Below are 22,037 nucleotides of genomic sequence, written 5' to 3'. Positions count from 1 at the left end.
TTCTTTGCTTTCTCTGACTGGCTGATTACAATTGCAGTTGGCAGAATTCAATGATATATCCCCAAGGCCACTTTCTCACCAGTTATCATACAACCATGACAACATAAGAATGTAAATGATTTCATCAGCTTTACTGTGCCTCCTTTAATTAAAAATCCTTTACTTAAAAAATAAAGTCACAATTATCCAGGACACATACTGTCACCTACTTTTCAATCTTGATAAAACTGAACCTCCCTGGAAGAGTATTCATATTTTGATTTAAATTACAGCATTTGTACGGTTTTCTTATCCTCCAATGGGATCCAAAATTCCATGAGGGCAAGAACTGTGTTTTATATTCACATTTTTAAAGAACCACACACTGAAAAGAAAAAGCATGGGGTTTTGGAGACAAATACAGATGGTCCCCAGCTTATGATGGTTCAAGTATACCAAAGGAGCAGAAGCATTCAGTAGAATCCAGATTTGAAAATTTGAATTTTGACCTTCTTCCAGACTAGTGATATGCCCTATGATAGTCTGTCATGATGTGGGCAGTGGCAAGTGAGTGCAGCCCCCATCAGCCACGTGATCATGAAGTTAAACAACCTATACGCTTATAGCCATTCTGCACCTGTACAAACATTGCTTTTTCACTATCCACCTGCAATGCAGGAGACACAGGTTCAATCATGGATCCAGAAGATCCCCTGGAGGAAGGCATGGCAACCCATTCCAGTATTCTTGCCTGAAGAACCCCACGACAGAGGAGCCAGATGGCTACAGTCCATGAGTTGCAAAGAGTTGGACATGACTGAAGCGACTTAGCACACATTCAATAAATTACATGATATTCAACACTTTAAAATAAGCTTTGTGTTAGATGGCACTGCCCAACTCTAGGCTAATGCACATGTTCTGAGCACAATGAAGACAGGCTAGGCCAAGCTAGGACCTTCAGCAGGTTAGATTTATTAAGTGCATTTTGACTGATGATATTTTCAGCTTACAATGATTTTATTGGGGCATGACCTCATGAGAATCAAGGAAGATCTGTATATCTGGGCTCTGCCACTTATTTACTTAGTGGCCCTAACCAAGTCACTCACACTTTCTGATGCTCAGTTGTCTGCTATAAAATGAGATTACATCTATACTTCAAAGAGTTGTGAGGATCAAATGAGACTATGACAGTAGAGAACATAAGTTTTTGCTAAATTTCAGCTTACATGTCAAATGTTAGTAAAGTTTCCCTTTGATTATATTTCTCTCCTAAATTATAGACACTGAAGGATGGTTACCTTCACCTCAAGAGTAATAGCTTGAACAGAGACATGGCAACGTACAAAGAACTTCCGAGGACATCATACCCAAACAGAAAAAGGAAGAAGATTTGTTTCACTTCTCAGCTCCATTGTTTGATCACCAGAGACTACAGTTTTTAACACAGTTAAACACATTCTTAGGGAAAAAGTAAAAAAAAAAATAAAAATACAGACAAGAGGCAACAGGATCCAAGATGCAAGGACAAGCCTATCTTGGATAACTTCAGCCACACACAGTGGTAATTTCAAGTCTCAAGTTCCAGCATTAGGCGAAAGTTTCAGAGATGATCAAAGTCTTCCTCCAAAACCTCTAGAAGGCACCACGGCATCGCTCCAAGTTCAACAGAAGCAGTTCTTTGCTGGAGAACCCTGTTACCTTGCTTGGGTACCAGCTGCAATGGTTGGCTTTCACTGAGAGGCCATGTTTTACAGAAAACAAGGATCTTTAAAACCACAGCTTGGGACTTCCCTGCTGGTCCAGCGGTGGTACAGGTTTGAACCCTAGTTGGGGAGATAACATCCACATACCTCGGGGCCAAAACACCAAAATATAAAGTAGAAGCAATACTGTAACAAAGTTAAAAAGACTTTAAAAATAGTCCACATCCAAAAAATCTTTTTCAAAAAGCATGGCTCACTCCACACATAAGATGTGCTCACTGTGAGCCAGGGTGGGAAGCACACACAGCCCCAGAGTCACGCTCTCTCAGGGCCGTTCAACTCACTCGAGTCCAGAAACCACCCGAGGTTCAAATTATTTTCTCCCTATCTCCTCTCCCTATTTAATTTTTTAAATAGAGCCTAGAAAGTTAAATTCACATAAAGCAGACACGAAGTAGGAGCATGGTAGAGATGCAAGTTTGATCCCTGGGTCAGGAAGATCCCCTGGAAAAGGAAATGACAATCCATTCCAGTATTCTTGCTTGGGAAAATTCCACAGACAAAGGAGCCTGGTGGGGGTGACTGTGCAGGGGTCACAAAGAATTGTACATGACTGAGCACACACACACACACACACACACACACACACACACACACACACACACAAAGGAGAATGATACAATGGTGGTCATAAATTAGATGATGCCATTCATAATACCACCTTACTTTAAAAATAAGAACCTTTTAAAAATTTCTTACCTACCATAATTACCTTAATTTATCTGAACAAAAACTCTGCATGCCCCGTCACAAGTTCTGTATATCCCCTTACATCATCCTATTATCTAAGGGGGAAAAAATGGACACACCATAGAAAGTCAACAAATGAAATTAGTTGTATTATGATAAATGCACATGTAATATAAGAGAAGAAAATACTCAAAAACACTTTAAGATAGGAAAACAATGGATTTTCTGACCAAAGTAATATATTAATGAATTATGTAGTCAAAGCTTCCACCAGAATTTAGTATTGCTAACAGATGGAGGTTCTACTTAGATGATTCTCTAAGAAAAGAGAGATCCTTAGTGACCTCTTTTGTTCTCAGGCATAACTTGAAAGAATTAGGATAAATCCATTAAATATTCCTGAATGATACATTATGAAGAATTTTTAATTTATCCCGAGGAGGCAGCTGTGGATACTAGATGTGAGGGCCTCTTGGGGCAGAAGAAGCAAGGATATGGGCTTTGAGTCTGTACAGAGAAAGGAGGGCAGGGAGGAAGTATTAACATCTTGTTACAACCGAAGGAGAAAAAATAATTCTACATAGTAGGAAGAGCCAAGTTAGGGAAGCAACATTTATGATTACACCTGAATTTATTCTCATCAGTTCAGTCACTCAGTCATGTCCAACCCTTTGCAACCCCCATAGACTGCAGCACGCCAGATTTCCCTGGCCAACACCAACTCCAGGAGCTTGTTCAAACTCATGTCCATTGAGTCAGTAATACCATCCAACATCTCATCCTCTGTTGTCCCCTTCTCCCCCTGCCTTCAATCTTACCTAGCATCAAGGTCTTTTCTAATGAGTCAGTTCTTCACATTATGTGGTCAAAGTGTTAAGAGTTTCAGCTTCAGCATCAGTTCTTCCAATGAATATTCAGGACTGATTTCCTTTAGGATGGACTGGTTGGATCTCCTTGCTGTCCAAGGGACTATCAAGAGTATTCTCCAACACCACAGTTCAAAAGCATCAGCTCTTTGGCACTCAGCTTTCTTTAGAGTCCAACTCTCACATTCATACATGACTACTGGAAAAACCATAGCTTTGACTAGATAAACCTTTGTTGACAAGTAATGTCTCCGCTTTTTATTAAGCTAAGTTGGTCATAACTTTTCTTCCAGGGAGCAAGTGTCTTAATTTCATGGCTGCAGTCACCATGTGCAGTGATTCTGGAGCCCAAAAAATAAAGTTTGTCACTGTTTCCATTGTTTCCCCATCTATTTGCCATGAAGTGATGGGGCCAGGTGCCATGATCTTAGTTTTCTGAATGTTGAGCTTTAAGCCAACTTTTTCATTCTCCTCTTTCACTTTCATCAAGAGGCTCTTTAGTTCTCCTTCGCTTTCTGCCATAAGGGTGGTGTCATCTGCATATCTGAGGTTATTGATATTTATCCTGGCAATCTTGATTCCGCCTTGTGCTTCATCCAGTCCAGCATTTCACATGATGTATTCTGCATATAAGTTAAATAAGCACAGTGACAATATACAACCTTAATGTATTCCTTTTCCAATTTGGAACCAGTCCATTGTTCCACATCTGGTTCTAACTGTTGCTTCTTGACCTGCATACAGATTTCTCAAGAGGCGGGTAAGGTGGTCTGGTATTCCCATCTCGTGAAGAATTTTCCACAGATTGCTGTGATCCACAGTCAAAGGCTTTGGTGTAGACAATAAAGCAGAAGTAGATGTTTTTTTGAAACTCTCTTACTTTTTCTATGATTTGATGGATGTTGACAATTTGATCTCCGGTTCCCCTGCCTTTTCTAAATCTACCTTGAACATCTGGAAGTTCATGGTTCACATATTGTTGAAACCTGGCTTGGAGAATTTTGAGCATTACTTTACTAGCGTGTGAGATGAGTGCAACTATGTAGTAGCTTGAACATTCTTTGGCATTTCCCTCTCTGGGATTGGAATGCAAAATGACCTTTTCAGTCCTGTGACCACCACTGAGTTTTCAGATTTGCTGGTATATTGAGTGCAACACTTCCACAGCATGATCTTTGAGGATTTGAAATAGCACAACTGGAATTCCATCACCTCCACTAGCTTTGTTCGTAGTGATGCTTCCTAAGGCCTGCTTGACTTCACATTCCAGGATATCCGGTTCTAGGTGAGTGATCATACTATCGTGATTATCTGGGTCATGAAGATCTTTTTTGTATAGTTCTTCTGTGTATTCTTGCCACCTCTTCTTAATATCTTCTGCTTCTGTTAGGTCCATACCATTTCTGTCTTTTATTGTGCCCATCTTTGCATGAAATGTTCCCTTGGTATCTCTAAATTTCTTGAAGCGATCTCTAGTCTTTCACATTTCATTGTTTTCCTCTATTTCTTTCCATTGATCACAGAAAAAGGCTTTCTTATCTCTTCTTGCTATTCTTTGGAACTCTGCATTCAAATAGTTATATCTTTCCTTTTTGCCTTTGTCTTTAGCTTCTCTTCTTTTCTCAGCTATTTGGAAGGCCTTCTCAGACAACCATTTTGGCTTTTTGCATTTCTTTTTCTTGGGGATGGTCTTGATCACTACCTCCTATACAATGTTATGAACCTCCATCCACAGTTCTTCAGGTACTCTATCAAATCTAATCCCTTGAATCTATTTGTCACTTCCATTGTAAGGGATTTGATTTAGGTCATACCTGAATGGCCTATTGGTTTTTCCTACTTTCTTCAATTTAAGTCTGAATTTGGCAATAAGGAGTTCATGACCTAAGCCACAGCTCCTGGTCTTGTTTTTGCTGACTGTATACCATTTCTCCATCTTTGGCTGCAAAGAATAAAATCCATCTGATTTTGGTATTGACCATCTGGTGATGCCCATGTGTAGTGTAGAGTCTTCTCTTGTGTTGCCAGAAGAGGGTGTTTGTCATGACCAGCGTGTTCTCTTGGCAAAACTCTGTTAGCCTTTTCCCTGCTTCATTTTGTACTGAGACCAAATTTGCCTGTTACTTCAGGTATCTCTTGACTTCCTACTTTTGCATTCCAGTCCCCTATGATGAAAAGGACATATTTTTTGGGGGTGTTAGTTCTAGAAGGTCTTGTAGGCCTTCATAGAACTGATAAACTTTGACTTCTTCAGCATTTCTGGTTGGGGCATAGACTTGGATAACTGTGATATTGAATGGTTTGCCTTGTAAACAAACAGAGATCATTCTGTTATTTTTGAGATTGTACCCAAGTACTGCATTTTGGAGTCTTTTGTTGCCTATGAGGGCTACTCCATTTCTTCTAAGGAATTCTTGCCCACAGTAGTAGGTCACCTGAATTAAATTTACCCATTCCAGTCCATTTTAGTTCACTGATTCCTAAAATGTCAATGTTCACTCTTGCCATCTGCTGCTTGACCACTTCTAATTTACCACTTGACTTACGGACCTAACATTTCAAGATCCTAAGAATATTGCTGTTTATAGCATCAGACTTTACTTCCATCACCAGTCACATCCACAGCTAGCATTCTTTTCACTTTGGCTCCATCTTGTCATTCTTTCTCGAGTTATTTTTCCACTCTTCTCCAGGAGCATATTGGGCACCTATTGACCTAGAGAGTTTACCTTTCAGTGTCATATCTTTTTGCCTTTTCATACTGTTCATGGGGTTCTCAAGGCAAGAATACTGAAGTGGTTTGCCATTCCCTTCTCCAGTGGACCACGTTCATTTTTTCATAATTTTCCAATTTTAATTTTCAATTTCCCCAAATTTTTTGAAAAAGTTTCTTGCATGACATAGACTTGTTCAGAAACTTTTTTTAGAGTCAATTTTAACATCAATTGTTCTATAGACTTTTAGATGGTCATCCATATGTAAATAAGTTTAAAGAGCAAAGAATGTAAACAGTTTTAACATAAACATTATCGATAAAGTTTTGAAGCTGAAAATTCACATAAAATGTGATGGTTAATCCAGTTTGTTTGTTTGTTTTTAAATATTTAATATGGTGGGCTCATCTGGTATATGCTACTTGAACATTGATCCTTTTGGGCCCTCTCAACTGACAGAGCAACGAAACATGCGTGTCCTAACCCAACTGTGAGCTTCCCTGGCGGCTCAGTCAATAAAGAATCCGCCTGGAATGCAGAAGACCTGGGTTTGATCCCTGGGTCGGGAAACTCCCCTGAAGTAGGAAATGGCAACTCACTCCAGTATTCTTGCCTCAAGAATTCCATGGACAGAGGAGCCTGGTGGGCTACAGTCCATGGGATCGCAGAAAGTTGGACACAACTGAGAGACGAACACTTAACCTAGGTATACACCCCCAAACATTTCCGTAGAGAACCAAGTGTATTTATTTTAACTAATCATGAGGACATACTGATGTCAACATCCTTAATTCATTACCACGTGGGTCACTCTGGCCTCTTCCCCGTGCTTGTTTCTAAACTCCCACATCAATTGCGAAAAACCTGATACCTACTCTCCATAATCCACTGACTTAGTTATTTCCAGTATCAGAAATGTTAACCTATATCCCTACGGGAAATAACTTTATAACCAAGAAGAGAGACCTTATGTACAGTTCCTTTTGCCTTTATTCTTACAGACTACTCATTTCCACAGTGACTGAGGTCTGCATCCCACTCCCATCCTCTATAATAAGGTCATTCCAAAAATTTTTAATAAAATTAGACTGCTTTGCTACATTCTATATTCCATCACAGGATCCTCCAAGCTCCTAATTTTTAAATTTGTATACATTGAAGCTTACTCTGGGTGCCATAAATTTCTATGGGCTTTGACAAATATCATGTTATGTATCCACCATTATAGTATCATAAAGGATATGTTCAATACCATAAAAACAAACCAAAAAAAACCCCCACAATGACAGGAATATGTAGAAAGCACATAGACATCAACTGAAAGAGCCCCCCATTGCCAAAGCTAAAACACTCTGAACAATGTAGTACTAGGTCACCACCCCAAGTTTACAACAAATGTCCATGAATTCATCCTGACATAAATGCTTGAATAAATAAGCAGAAGGATTCACATCTCCCGTGGAGAAGAACTGTGAATAGTATAGGTGGTACTCTGCCCACAGGGAAGCATACAGAGAAATACTCAATCCTGGACATCGTGACTTCCTTCCAAAGAACACACTACGGGAAGAGGAGGAGGGAAGAGGAGCGTTACAGTGGAGGAACCTGGCAAATACCAGCCCCACCAGGTAATCAAGGTCACCATCAGCAGTGATGGGTCTGTGCTGATATTCTATACCACTGATACAATGTGATGGAAAAGGCACTTTACCGCGGTGGTTTTCCTCCCCAAACCCATGACCCCAGTTAAAGGATAGGGATTACCAATTGAAGGACATTTTATAGAATACCTGACCAGTATACCTCAAAACTGTCAAGATCATAAAAAACAAATCTGAGAAACTCTCACAGCCAAAGGGAACCTAAGGAAACACAACAACTAAATGTAATATGATATCCTGGGGCAGCAAAATGGAAACTAAGATAAAAACTAAGAAGGTCTAAATAAAGGATGGACTTTGGTCAGTAATTATGTATCAAAGTTGGCTCATTAATTCTAAAAAATGTACCATGATAATAATATATGATGTTAAATAATAAGGGCGAGTAGGGGGATTTCACTGGGAAAGACCTGGACCTTGATGCTGGGAAGGACTTCAGGCAAAAGGAGAAGAGGGCAGCAGGGGATGAGACAGTTAGATAGCATCACCGACTCAATGGACACGAACCTGAGCAAACTCTGGGAGAGAGGGGAGGACAGGGTAGCCTGGCGTGCTGTAGTCCACGGGGTCACAAAGAGTCAGACACGACTTAATGACTGAACAACAGCAAGGAGGATCTAGCGGGTTGGGGATATGGGAACTCTCTGAACCACCTTTGCAGCTTTACTATAAATCTAAAACTGTTCCACAGAATAAAATTTTAAAATGTTTTAAACAATGGGGGCAAAGAGTACAGAATCTATGTTCATTTAATATTTGTGGAATTTATGCTAAAAGAAAGTCTGCACTGCTTGCTCAGATACATAGAATAAAACTCTATTCCCCTTTACTTAAGTTCTTACATGACATTACCGTGCAACCCTGAGGAAACTAGTTAGACATGAAAAGATTATCTGCGGAAAGTAATGTTAACTTCTCAGAAACAGTGTGATTTGGGGGGTTAATATGCTCCCAAGAGTTAGCCCCAGTGAGAAGCCCTCCCTGGGCACTGGTGGGGCGGGTAAGTCCACCTCACTGAGATCAGCAGAAACCTAATGGCACATAAATCTCAAGAACCTGGATGAAGCCCAGCTTGCTTACTCAAAATTTGCCTTAAAATTCTAGACACCTTTAATTTCATTATTTACTCTGTTTTTCTGCTTGTTACTTTAAATATCATGAAGGAACAACAGACTATTTTCCACTGGATCTTCCATTGAACAGCTGGTTGCATCACTTCTTCCCGCTACACATGTTCTTCAGCAGAATCTCGAATGGGGAAGAATAAGTTCTGTTGGATTTCTTACTCGTGCTGAAGAGACCATGTTTCATGAAAATGTCTTCCAAATTAGGCACACTGAGAGTTATAGCAAATTGTCCCATAAATTGTTAGAGTTTGTACCACTGGCAATGAAAGTTAACTAGAATCCTAACTGCCCTTAAGTCCCTTCCAAGGCATTAACCACTGGGTCTTCAGCAAGCCTGGGGGCTTCCCTGGCGGCGATAGTGGTAAAGAACTCATCTGCTGATGCGGGAGATGGAGGTTCAATCCCTGGGCAGGAAGGTCCCCTGGAGAAGGGCATGGCAACCCATTCCAGTATTCTCGCCTGGAGAATCCCATGGATAGAGGAGTCTGGCGGGCTGTAGACTACAGGGTCGCACAGAGTTGGACACGACTGAAACGACTCAGCATGTACACACACACTCAGCAAGCCTGAACTCATGTAAACACACTGGCACTGCCATCAAGCCCAAAACTCAAGGTTTCCTCTGTATGGGCAATTCTTTCATAAGTGTCTGTACACGCAGGTATTCTGAAGTGTCTCAGGCAAAGAAAAGGGGACAAAATCTCTAAGTAGAAATTTAACTTTCCATATGAAGCATTTACAAATACCACTTCCAGAATGTATTTCATATCTTTCATTTGGTTCATGTTTTATAAGGTAGTTATAGTTCCCTTAAGATTTTATGCTTATTTGAAATTTATAATTGTTTGATTTAGTCAAAATAGCATCTTTAGGGATAGAAGCTATGGAATTATTCACTAAGCTGGTTTACTTAGAGTTGAGAATCTCATTCTGGAGAATGAAAAAGTTTAGGTTTCAGAGAAAGAACTGCCATTTTTTTCCTCTCCTTGATTACATTTCAGAAATTAAGTTAGCTTGTGAGATGAAAGAAAAAGGCCATTTAGAATACACTACAACTAGGTTTCCCTGGTGGCTCAGTGGTGAAGAATCCACCTGCCAATGCCTACCAATGCAGGAGATGTGGGCTCAATCCCTGGGTCAGGAAGATCCCCTGGAGAAGGAAATGACAACCCACTCCAGTATTTTTGCCTGGAAAATCCCATGGATAGAGGAGCCTGGCGGGCTTCAGTCCATGGGGTCGTAAAGAGTCAGACATGACTTAACAACTAAACAACAACAGCTAGGTTGGTACCACTGCCAAACATCAGGCCTCCTTGCAATGCCCTCATGACATCACCGTAAACAGCTCCCCACTCCCTCCATTCCAATCTGTCCTAAGTCCAACAAAGGAACAGGACAGCAGATACAACCACTTGATTCCTTCTTAATGTTTAAAAAGAATCTTTAAAGGCTTAATCATTTCATTTCGGTTCAACCAGTTAGGTAACTTTTTCAATGTATTTTTTATTTTTTACCTTTCCCTTAGATCTACAATGATATTGACAGTGATAATCATTCAAAGCCTGCAAACCTAATAGAAATGGGCTCCCATTAACTGCTTTTGTAAACAATTGAAATCAAAGTAGAACCACACATCTCCAATTTCAAAAATACAGAAAATCCAGTAAGTCAGGAGTGATTTCAGCAGAGCAAGGCTCACTCAAGGAGCTTTGTCATGGTTCTTAATCTTGGCTGTATCTGAGAATCAGCTAAGGGAGCTTTTAGAACTCCTGAAACACAGGTTGCACTTCAGGCCAATTAAGTCAGACCTCTCTGCGGGCGGGACCAGGGCTCCAGGACTGTTTGTTAAAGCCCCAAGGTAATTCCAGTGGGCAGAGAGAGTTCAGATAAGACAGTGCTTAGATTAGCTAGCAACGCCTAATCTTAACTCACTTTCATTTTGCTTTATGTTTTTAAACACATAGTTGTGAGCAAAAAATATGCAGAACATTATTAGACCTATCATTGGATCAGACAGCTTCCTAGACTCTGCGCTTATTAAAAAAAAAAAAAAAAGCAACTATGCAACTCTGTTAAATTATAAGACCATCACATGAAGACATTACACCTACAGTAAGGCTTTTTAGTTCCTTTACTCTTCCTACTCTGTAGTATTAATTGACCTGATAATCCCAAAGTTCTCTTTTAACTTATGGGATAAAAGTCTGTCAATAAATATTCCCATTGTCTAATTTAAAGAAAAGTGCTTTATTTGCATTCCACAAGGAGAATTTTATTCAAACAATGAAACCACAAGTACAGAAGGCAGAACACTCGTGATAAGAGAGCCAACCTCAGTTTATAACACTCAGCACAATTCCAATAAGTCGGCAATTTCTTCTACCAAAACCAATTTTTAAAACCTCAACAACTGCAAGAAGAAATTTTCATTGAAGTGAACAAAAGGAATAAAATTCAAATCTGAATTTTTACAAATAACTTTGCATTCCAGTGGTCATCTCGGGATATTTCTCCAGTCCCAGCTCCTTTATTTCAAACCAAAACACTGGTAAGCTTTGGTTTGTGGTAGAAAGATGACACCCCCCCATGCAAAAAGAAATGAAAAGAATTAAATGGAGAAAAGAAGGAATCTACCCAAAATTCTTATAGCCTGGGGTATAGAAACCTGCCAGAAATTAGGCTTAAAACTATTTTTCAGAAGGCTAATGGTTTTGCTAAGGTTATCCTCTCTCCCTTTTTTTCCTTTTCTTCCACATTTCACGCAACAGTTTTGAGATCTCAACATAGATACATGTGTTACTAAATAACAACAGCTAAAAGACAGTGACAGATTTTATTTTCTTGGGCTCCAAAATCATTGTGAATGCAACCATGAAATTAAAAAGATGCTGCTCCTTGGAAGAAAAGCTATAACAAACTTAGACAGTGTGTTAAAAAGCAGAGACATCATTTTGCCAACAAAGCAAAGCTATGGTTTTCCAGTAGTCATGTATGGATGTGAGAGCTGGACCATAAAGAAGGCTGAGCACTAAGAATTCATGTTTTCAAACTGTGGTGCTGGAGAAGGCTCTTGAGAGTCCCTTGGACAGCAAGGAGATCAAACCAGTCCATCCTAAAGGACTGAATGTTCACTGGAAGGACTGATGCTGAAGTCCACTGACTCAACTGACATGAGTTTGAGCAAACTCAGGGAGATAGTGAAGGACAGGGAAACCTGGCATGCTGCAGTCCTTGAGGTGGCAAAAAGTTGGACACAACTGAGCAACTGAACAACAAGAGAGGGCCAGCGTCCAATGACATGAGTCCTAGATATTAAGATTCCACATTTTAGGTCTTGTTTCTGAAGATAAAGTTTTGAGATATTTCCAAACAAGTTAAAATTGCTCTTTATAAGCTTTTATCACTTAGTAGCCTCAATTCCATTTACAAACTTTCACTTAGTATAAGAAGAAAAGACTAACCTAATTAGTTCAACTGATTAGTGATTTGCCAGACTAGTACTATTGACTGCACTGTCTCCACCCAGCTCACCACCTAAATCCATGGGCCTGGACTCTCCCAGATACATGCACAAATGCAGGTCTCAGATAAAGAGTTTGTACAGCCCCTGACATTTCGTTCAAGAGGGACTATTCTTTGCATCTTCCAATCATTTTCTTCCAGTTACCCTTTGGTGATGTTTTCCTAAGCTTTTTGTGCGGGTGCTCCATCTTCCTCTGTCCTGTCTGTTGGCTGGGCTGCGCACCCTGAAACACCTCATTTCCTATTGTTGGTTTCTGTTTGTGCCCCCTCTTCCCAACTCATCTGGATAAGTTCTTTTGGCATCAAGTCAGGGTGCCTTCCACATCCAGCTCTGGCTCAGCTTCTTCCCAGTGCCCACCTGCCAGTCCCAATACCCACTGAGAGGTTTTCTCATATTACACAGAAGATTCCCAGTGGCTCAGACAGTAAAGAATCTGCTTGCAATACAGGAGACCTGGGTTCAACCCCTGGGTCGGGAAGATCCCCTGGAGAAGGAAATGACAATCCACTCCAGTATTCTTGCCTGGAAAATTCCATGGACAGAGGAGCCTGGTGGGTTACAGTTCATGGGGTCACAAAGAGTCAGACATAACTGAGTGACTAACACTTTCACTTCACTTTCAACAAACAATAACAGCAAAGAAGTGACCCAGGGTATTAACAAATAACTGGGATTTGAGCCTCTAGCATGTACTGACAAGTGGACCACTCTGTAAAATCAACAATTATATTATAAAAGGGAGAGTTTGAGTCTTTCTTTTTTTTTTTTTTCCTAGCCAATAAACATTTACGGTGGCTCAGACAGTAAAGAATCTGCTTTCAGTGCAAAAGACGCAGCGACAGTCCCTAGGTCCGGAAGATTCCCCTGGAGAAGAGAATGGCTACCCACTCCAGTACTCCTGCCTGGAGAATTCCATGGACAGAGGAACCTGGTGGGCGTAGTCCATGGGTTTGCAAAAGAGTCAGACACGACTGAGCAACTAACACTTTCAAACACTTACAAGGAGAATCTATGACATCGTCTCTTTCTTCTTACAAAAGTAATCCACATTTTTAGTAGAAAAAATGTACAGCATTATTTTCAGCTACCTTCTAACATGGAGCTTTATATATGTCATATAATCTAACATGAATAAAGCAGGACACACAATTCTATTGCTTACACGATCGCAACTACGTAAAAAAACAGATGCATAGGGGAAATACTGGTAGTACACATACCAAAATTTTACAGTAGCTGCTTTGGGAGTGGCAGAACAATAGGAATGTTTTTCTTGTTTTCTATTCTTTCTAAAACTTCAATGTTTTCTACTGTGAGCAGTTATTACCTCTGTAATTACAAAAGACAAAATTATTTCTTCTGAAAGGCTTATTTAGCACAATGTGTGTGTATTAGTCACTCAGTCGTGTCCGATTCTTTGTAACCCCATGGACTGCAGCCCGTCAGGCTCCTCTGTCATGGAATTCTCCAGGCAAGGATACTGGAGTGGGTAGCCATTCTCTTCTCTAGGGGATCTTTCCGACCCAGGGATCAAACCACCTAGATCTCCCACATTGCTGACAGATTCTTTACCGTCTGAGCCATCAGGAAAGCCCCATTTAGCACAATATCATGCTTAAAATCCCAAGCATTTGCATCAGGCTCACTCTCCACTTGCCAAAGAGCAGATAAGGACTTGCTTCACACCCAGAGCTTCAGGTACCAGGGCTCCCCAGGCAGAAAGATGACACCGGTCAATTTCATTACCACGTCCCCTAGTGACCCCACCTCCCTACGACCTGCCCCCATGGGGAAAGTTAAGCATGCTCACAGAGCTCTTGTCTTAACATGTCAGTTTTACCAGTCCTTCATTTTTTCAATCCAAATGTTCACATAACTACAGCTTTAGTAAACGTCAACAAATTTTCTTTAGTCCAAAGTAAACAGATTGAAGGCAGGAGGAGAAGAGCACGACAGAGGATGAGATGGTTGGATGGATATGAGTTTAGCAAGCTCTGGGAGTTGGTGATGGACAGGGAAGCCTGGCCTGCTGCAGTCCATGGGGTTGCAAGTGGTCAGACGCGACTGAGCGACCAAAGTGAACTGAACTGTGTGACCAATCTGAGCTGATAAATGACTGCAGGAAAATCAGCTTCAAATCTGAGCTGTCACATACAAGCTCACTCACACTGGACTATCACTTGCTGAGAGAGGAGTGTCACCTTCCGGGGATCCATAATTCACCTGAGACACTGGCATTCTTGGTTCACAGTGCTCAGTCATGAACTTAATTTTTAACCGGAAATCTTAGTTTCTTACCAGGCACATGTTTTTATTTTTTCAGATTCAACCTTTTAAAAGTAAAATTTGCTTTTAAACTACAACAAACAACTAACCAAGCCGTTTCCAGCTTTGCCAATCCAGAGCTGGTCTAATGCATCTTTGTTTGTAGCTGGGTTTCCAACAAGGCAGCGGAAGTTCACCCTCCCCACTGTACTTCCCAAGGAGGTCCACGCTTCCTGCTCGATGTTCACATCCCTTCTCCTTGGCACGACACTCACAGCTGCCCACTGTTAAGCTTCGATTTCCTCATCACATTTAGCCTTGTATCCTCAAGCCAAACAGACCCTTTGTTCCTTTTTAATTTCCATATGGACCCATTTCATCTACCTTCTTCTTTCTTTTGCTCCAAATGCTTTGCGCTCTCCTGCACCCCACCTGCGCAGAGTGTGAAGGCGCCATATGCCAAGGAGTCCCACTCTTCACAACCGCAGCACATCAATCAGACCCTGGCCCCAACTCACACTCTCCCCTCTGAGCAAAAGGCCAAGCCTGCACAATATCCACAGACAGCGGGGCCCTCACGTCTGCACTCACCGTAAATGTCATCTCAGTACCATGACTCACTGCTGACGCAGCTCAGGGGCGCTGGCTGGGATGGAGTTACCACCTACTACCCACCGGAGACATTATTCCCCCCATGAGTAGTCATCTTCAGCGTATAAACTAATGTCGAGGCGGCTGTCGATGCTCTGATGCACCAACAACAATACAAAGGAAACTTTGTATTCTGGATCTTCCCCATCCAGTGCAAGAGTTACATAGTTCCAAGGCAGTTCCTCAGTCACACTGCTCACGCATCACATGCTATACAGACATACGTGGCCACTGGCTGGATCAGAACAGTGCAAATACAGAACGAGTCCATCGTCACAGAAATTTCCACTGGAACAGCACTGACATCATTGACGAGATCACACTAAACTCACGTCACACTGCTTTGAATAATACAAGGCAGCAAAGAAATGCACCTCAACCCCACAGCAATCAGTCCTTCCTTAGAGGCTAAGCACAATATCAGCTTTACATACAAAGTAAAACAGTTTGGAAGCGGCCCGGGAAAAAGCCGTTTCTGGTTCCAGACAGCAGCTTACCACCTGACTCTTGCTCACTGCTTGCTGCCCTCTTCTGTCTCAAAGGTTCTTTTATTTTATTTTTTTTATTTTATATTGACGTATAGATGATTAACAGTGTTGGATAACTTCTGGTGAACAGCAGAGTGACTCAGCCAAACATATACATGTATCCATCCTTCCCCAAACTCCCCTCCCATCCAGGCTGCCACAGAACATTGAGCGGAGTTCTCTTGTGCTCTACACTAGGTCCTTGTTTGTTACCCATTTTAAACAGAGCGGTGTGTTCATGTTGATCTCCAGCTCCCTAACTACCCCTTCCCCCCAGCCTTTCCCCTTCCTATCCCCTCAGGAGCCATAAGTTCATTCTCTAAGTCTGTGAGTCTGTTCAGAAGGTTCTTTTAAAATGTATTACGTTCTTCGTATAAGGTAATTTTTTTAACCCACCAAGTTTCGATGAACAACAAAGCCAAGAGACAAGCCACACAGGACAACCACACAGAGACCTCCTCGTAAATGACCGAGAATAAAGTCTCACAGGCTCATCTCCCTCAAATTCTTCGTCACATCCCTCCTCAGACACAATGATGTTACTGACGAAAACTTCGATGCGATCAGGTTATTACAGTTTCTGTAACATGCGCCTTCCTACCCAGTAAGGAGACCAGTTTGAGAAGACAGTGAATGCTTAGAGCCTAAAATTAAAATAATCCTGCTACTCAATCCTTTTAACAGCCAACACTCCTCCCCCACCCGCAGTTTGTCTTGGTAAACATTCTTCAGAGCGAACATTCCTGGAAGCATGATGCAATCTGGAGAGGAGACACCCGGCACACAGGAGCAGCGGCCAGACTCTGGGCTCCAGCGGCCCACGACAGTCATCCACGTGGACAAGCCTGCTTTCCCTTCTTCTCCTTCTCCCCCTCTTCTGGAAGCAAAGTACTCCTCTTATCCTCTTACCTTACATAGCTTCCCAGGTGGCGCTAGGGGTAAAGAACTCGCATGCCAACGCAGGAGACACAAGAGACACGGGTGCAGTCCCTGGGTTGGGAAGATCCCCTGGAGGAGGGCATGGCAACCCACTCCAGTATTCTTGCCTAGAGAGCCCCATGGACAGAGGAGCCAGGCGGGCTACCATCCACAGGGTCACAAAGAGTCAGACACGGCTGAAACAACTTAGCACAGACACACCTCACAGACCGTAAATAGCAAAGGTGTGCGCAGTGCCTGGGATGGTCTCGTTTCTGTTCAAGTTCCAGCGGCACCTCATGCAAGGAGATCCAGAAACCACCTCTGCTTGCGGCACAGCCAACTGGCACGCAGGGTGCTTCCCCCTTGCCCAGCTTTATTTCCCTGATTTGCTCTGCTCTGCTCTTCCTGTGCCTGCCAGGTGAGAAAACACTGCCCAGGGAGCCCCCCGCGCCGCTCCACTCCGCAGGCCCACCCACCCTGGCTCTCACCCAGGGAGGTGTCCTGCTTTTCCCTGACCACCAGACCCCTGCAGCTCCTAAGGCTGTTCTGCCCTGGCACTTTCCAGGTGTCCGAGCTGCTTCAGCCTCGCTGAGCCTGAGGAAACTGATTGAGAAATTTCTTGATTCTCTGCTTCCCACTTCTCAGAGACCCAAATGAGGCATCAGCGGATGGCCCCGCCTGTGAATATCCTCAAACCCCCAACAGCTTCATGAGGCTCTAACTCAAAGGTCAGAATGCAGCCCTGATGAGCCCTGAACAATTAACAAAGACTCGAGGGAGAGATGTGGGGAGATACCCCTCGGAGAGTGCTGAGTTATGATGCCTGTGAGCGGATGGGAATTCCCACGGCCACAGGAAGAAATAGCTTCCTCTTGGCAAGAGAGTGTCTGCTTCCTTTGAAACGACACCCACATCAGATCCATGCCCCAGGGTGAGCATCTGGTCTTTTCCTGAGGCCAGGGGGAAAGATCCCACAGACTCAGTTCCAAGCGGTCCTCACCAGGAATCAAAGTGGGACAGAGGTAAACCCGGGGATTCTGAGGCCAGGCAGATGAAGCAATGAGTCTCAATTCCCCTGTTTACTCTTTACAGTGGCCTCCGTCAAATCAGCTACACATAGAAGCTGGGAGTACCTACCTCATAGGGATGACAGGGTAACACACGACCAGCTCCAAGCCAGCACGTGCTCAGAGTAAAACCGTCCAGTAAAAGCTTGGATTCCTTCCTTTGTTTTGATTTGTTTTTTAGACTGTAAATGGACACTCAAATGCATTTCAAGAAACAGACCTGGCTCCCAGAAAGGAAGATTTTATTTCTAAATAGACCTTCTTGTCGCCTGCATGCCCGTGTCTGTGATACCCCTCTATGAATGCCAGAGGAAGCCATCTGTCGGAACATACCCAAATCTAGCCTGTCCTGGTCCTCATCTTCACTCAGTGGAACCACCGGGCTTTTCACACGCTGAAAAAGACAAAGTCAGGTCAGTTTTTTTACAAGTCACTTACTTGCTAACACTGTTTATTTTTGTAAATGAAAAAGCAACCTAAGAAAACATTAGGAAAGACATGCTACACATGTCACCATATGTAAACAGAAAAACGAGTCTGTACTTAATAGTAAGAGCCAGAAGTAAGCAAAGGATCTGTACCAAGCTGAAGCATGCCTAAAAGTCATCCACAGACTATTTTATATTCAGGAAATAGCTCCCAGGTTCATTTCTGAAGACACATTGTTGGGAAACAACTATAGATACCATCTTCAGGTACAAAGTTTTAGAAAATGTATTCAATTATCTTGCATAGACAAGATGCATATACAACCCAGAAAGACCGCTAGGTTTAGTCATCAAGGGTAGAGATCGAAAATTTGATAGAGGAAATAATTCAAGGTATTCTCAACATGTCTCGGGACATATCCCTGAGGCTTTCTCGCTTTGGGTTTTTAGCACCAGATCTGCACTTCCACTTCAACTCCAGAGAGAAGCACCAAGGTGAAAACAGGCAGAGAACCATTACCTTTACATCCTCCTCCCTAGGTGATGATCTGCTGCACCCCGAATTCTTAATCTCTGCAAAAAGAATAATTCTCATCAGGATCCACTGATAGGAACTTCCTTTAAAAAAAAAAAAAAGAAGAAGAAGAAGAAGAAAAAAAAAAGGCAGATGGAAGAGAAACTAGATGACAAATATAAATGATTCGCTCAGAGCTGTCTGTGTGGAACTAGGTTTTAGATTTGGCTTCTTAAAAAATTCCGCAGAGCGGAGTATGACCCGACAGCCCATGCTCCGATATTGTTTGTATGGACCAAGATGTAAACAAGCCCAGGAGCTCTCACAGGAAATCCTGAGGAAGAAGACGGCCGCTAAACAAACAAACCCCCCAACCCAGAAGGAGGCCGCGCGCTGACGAAGCTTCCTCCACACAGCACCGTTCTGACATGACTCGTATCCACCTGAGGAAGCCCCGCACCTCTCTTTCCTCCAGTAACACCAACGAGCCTAGCTCGTTCTAGACGAGGTTCAGCCTTTCCCTGCCCATGGTTTAAAGTCAAGAACAGCCCTAAACGTCGGCACGGCCCTTGGGCTGGGACCTCGCCCAGTGCCCGGATCCGCCTCAGCAGCCCCAGGCAGCCGGGGGCCCAGGCTCCGCGGAAGGCTTTCCCGGAGGCATCAGCGCTCATGGTGTGCTGGGATGAGCAGGAAGGCCACTTCAGGCGTATTTTTCTCTGTCTTGACTGATTGGTGCTCAGTTCCCCGTAAACAAGAGCCACTGTGGTTGAGACAAGCATGAGAGCAGGCTTGGCCTGAGGAAAACAGAAGAGCCGGGCACTGCTGACAGGGCATGGGGTGGAGACTGACCAGGACCTGCGTCTGTACAGCGACGCTGGCCCAGGCCCTCCTCTGGACCCTCAGCTTCTCTGCCCCCGGGCCCTGCAGGATGCCCGGTCTGGGGAGCCCCTGGTGCTCCCGACAGGTGCATTAACTAGGCATTCCCTACTCTACGCCACTCCTGTTACGGTAAGGCACAGAGGTCTCACACCTCCGAGGAGATTCATTCAGGCTCTTCTTCCTGCCTGGCAACAATTACGGTTCTCATCCACGTTTCTGCTTAGAAAAAGTCTAAGGTGGCTTTCCAGGACGAATCTTAAAAGGCAAGGATGGAGCAGAGAAGTCAACAAACACAAAGTCATGACGTGGTTTTTTAAATCTGCGTAACGAAAACCTTGAACTTGCTTTACATTAAGCAAGTTAATAAGATATTTGCACTCCACCATAGTATATTGGGGTTTCCCCAGTATCTCAGCTGGTAAAGAAGCTGTCTGCAATGCAGGAGACCTGGGTTCGATCCCTGGGTTGGGAAGATCCCCTGGAGAAGGGAAAGGCTACCCACTCCAGTATTCTGGCCTGGAGCATTCCATGGACTGTATAGTCCATGGGGTCATAAACAGTGGAACACAACTGAGCAACTTTCACTTTTCACAGTATATTGGGGCTTCCCTGGTAGCTCAGCTGGTAAAGAATCTGCCTGCAATGCAGGAGACCCTGGTCCAATTCCTGGGTCAGGAAGATTCCCTGGAGAAGGGTTAGGCTACCCACGCCAGTATTCTTGGGCTTCCTTGGTGGCTCAGATGGTAAAGAATCCACCTGCAATGCGGGAGACATAGGTTCAATCCCTGGGTTGGGAAGATGCCCTGAAGGAGGAGGGCATGGAAATCCACTTCAGTATTCTTGGCTGGAGAATCCCCATGGATAGACTAGCCTGGCGGGCTACAGTCCATGGGATCGCAAAGAGTCGGACACAACTGAGTGACTAACACACGCACACAGAATATATTGCTCTTGAATTCATACTGTACATTAGCCTCTGTGATGAAAAATGAAAGGACAATAGCTTCAATTTCATGTAGTCATGACCATTGACCTCCAGCTTTTGTTGTCCAGCATCCCAGCCCACCTTTACATGCACATCCCAAACAAGGCCTCCAGGTGGCAGCAGAGTACCATCTGCAGAACAACAGGGCCTCTGCCGGGAATGTCAAAATGAGACTTCACCAAAGTCCAAAACACCATGTTAGGAGAAAGTTTTCATCCTACTGCACAGACGCAGAAAACGGATGTGAAGCATCTACTATAGTGCTTACCATATGAGAGCAGCAAGTCTTCTGTTTTGAAATATATATAGGCCAAACTCTAAAAATTCAGGGAATACCCACCAAGATGTTTAAAAAAAAAAAAAAAAGGGTAACTAGAACTAAAGTTTCACAGACACATCTGCATTGACAGCAAGAGGACCACAGACGTTTTTATTGCCCATCGCTGGATATTCCTTTAGAGCCATTTTAGACCACATACTCTTAAATGATAAGAATTCTGCATCTCGAAAGAATTCTGCACCCACAGCACTGATTCAGAAGAATAACACACATTTTATTCAGGGTTGCTGATGAAGAAATCTCTATGTCAGGTAATCCACCTGCAACAACAAAGAATGTGTTCACCTGGTATTCTGTTCCGAGTCCACCCCGGTGGTATGTTTGGATTCCATCTCCCTGCCCCTCTCAAAAGGCTGATCTTCACAAGCCTACATTTTCCTTACAGTCTAAATCAATTCTGCTCAATATTCAAGCAAATAGTACAAATCATGTTAAAGCAGATGTCTTCATAAAATGTGTACTTCATCATTTTAAAAACAACTTTCAAAGCTATAAAGCCTTTATCTCAAAACCATTAAAAATACTTGTGACAATAATGCATCTTTAACTAATCTAGGATGATATAGAACTATATCTTAGAGGTTTTAAAGAATTTGGCACTCCTTCCACTGGAGTTTAATTGCTCCAGCAGAGTTTCTGCTAAATGCCTAGGATCCTTTTACACTCAGCCATTGCACCACCAATTGCAGAGTGCAATCAAACTACTCATTGCTATAGCAACCTTCAGCGGATAACGATATCAGTAAACCCAAGCTATTCTGTTTTAAAGGCCTATTAATCTTGCCTTCAAGGCCCACCCAGAAGTAAAGATCACCCCCTCCTAAATCAGACTTACCAAACATCATAAACATGGTCTTTATTGCCGAACTATAATGGAACAAGAAGTAATCTCTAATATTCATGTTCACCAGGGACACTGCACCAGCAAACAGGGTTTTCAACACAGGGTGGAGTAGCTGTAAGATTAATACCAGTGTCTTGTCAAGAAACAGATTAGCCTAATAGATCTCAATTCTGTGCACAAACCATACTGTCACCTTTTGAGAGATGGGACCACAGAGGTTAGACCTAAGCAAAGAGAAAGCTTACATCAAAAGTACAGGCTGCTCAGTATTCAACTACAATTTGCTG

The 22,037-nt window shown here is 42.8% G+C and overlaps 1 protein-coding gene across 7 annotated transcripts in view; it reads right to left on the bottom strand.

The window, feature by feature from the left end:
- The window catches only part of ARHGEF28 (Rho guanine nucleotide exchange factor 28), a 320,275-nt gene that overhangs the window by 127,804 nt on the left and 170,434 nt on the right, over positions 1–22,037 (bottom strand). For 5 of the 7 annotated variants that reach the window (XM_065905708.1, XM_065905711.1, XM_065905707.1 and 2 more), the window contains 2 exons: positions 18,709–18,761; positions 18,094–18,154 (listed from right to left, as the gene is read on the bottom strand). The exons of the other annotated variants lie outside the window; for them this stretch is intronic. In XM_065905708.1, coding sequence (XP_065761780.1) covers positions 18,094–18,154; positions 18,709–18,761 — 114 coding nt within the window. The remainder of the gene's footprint in view (positions 1–18,093; positions 18,155–18,708; positions 18,762–22,037) is intronic. 7 annotated transcript variants of the gene reach the window in all.

Source organism: Muntiacus reevesi, chromosome 14, assembly GCF_963930625.1.
Source record: "Muntiacus reevesi chromosome 14, mMunRee1.1, whole genome shotgun sequence".
Lineage (NCBI taxonomy): Eukaryota > Metazoa > Chordata > Mammalia > Artiodactyla > Cervidae > Muntiacus > Muntiacus reevesi.
Note: the sequence above shows the minus strand (reverse complement) of the source record. Positions and strands in the feature narration are given on the sequence as shown.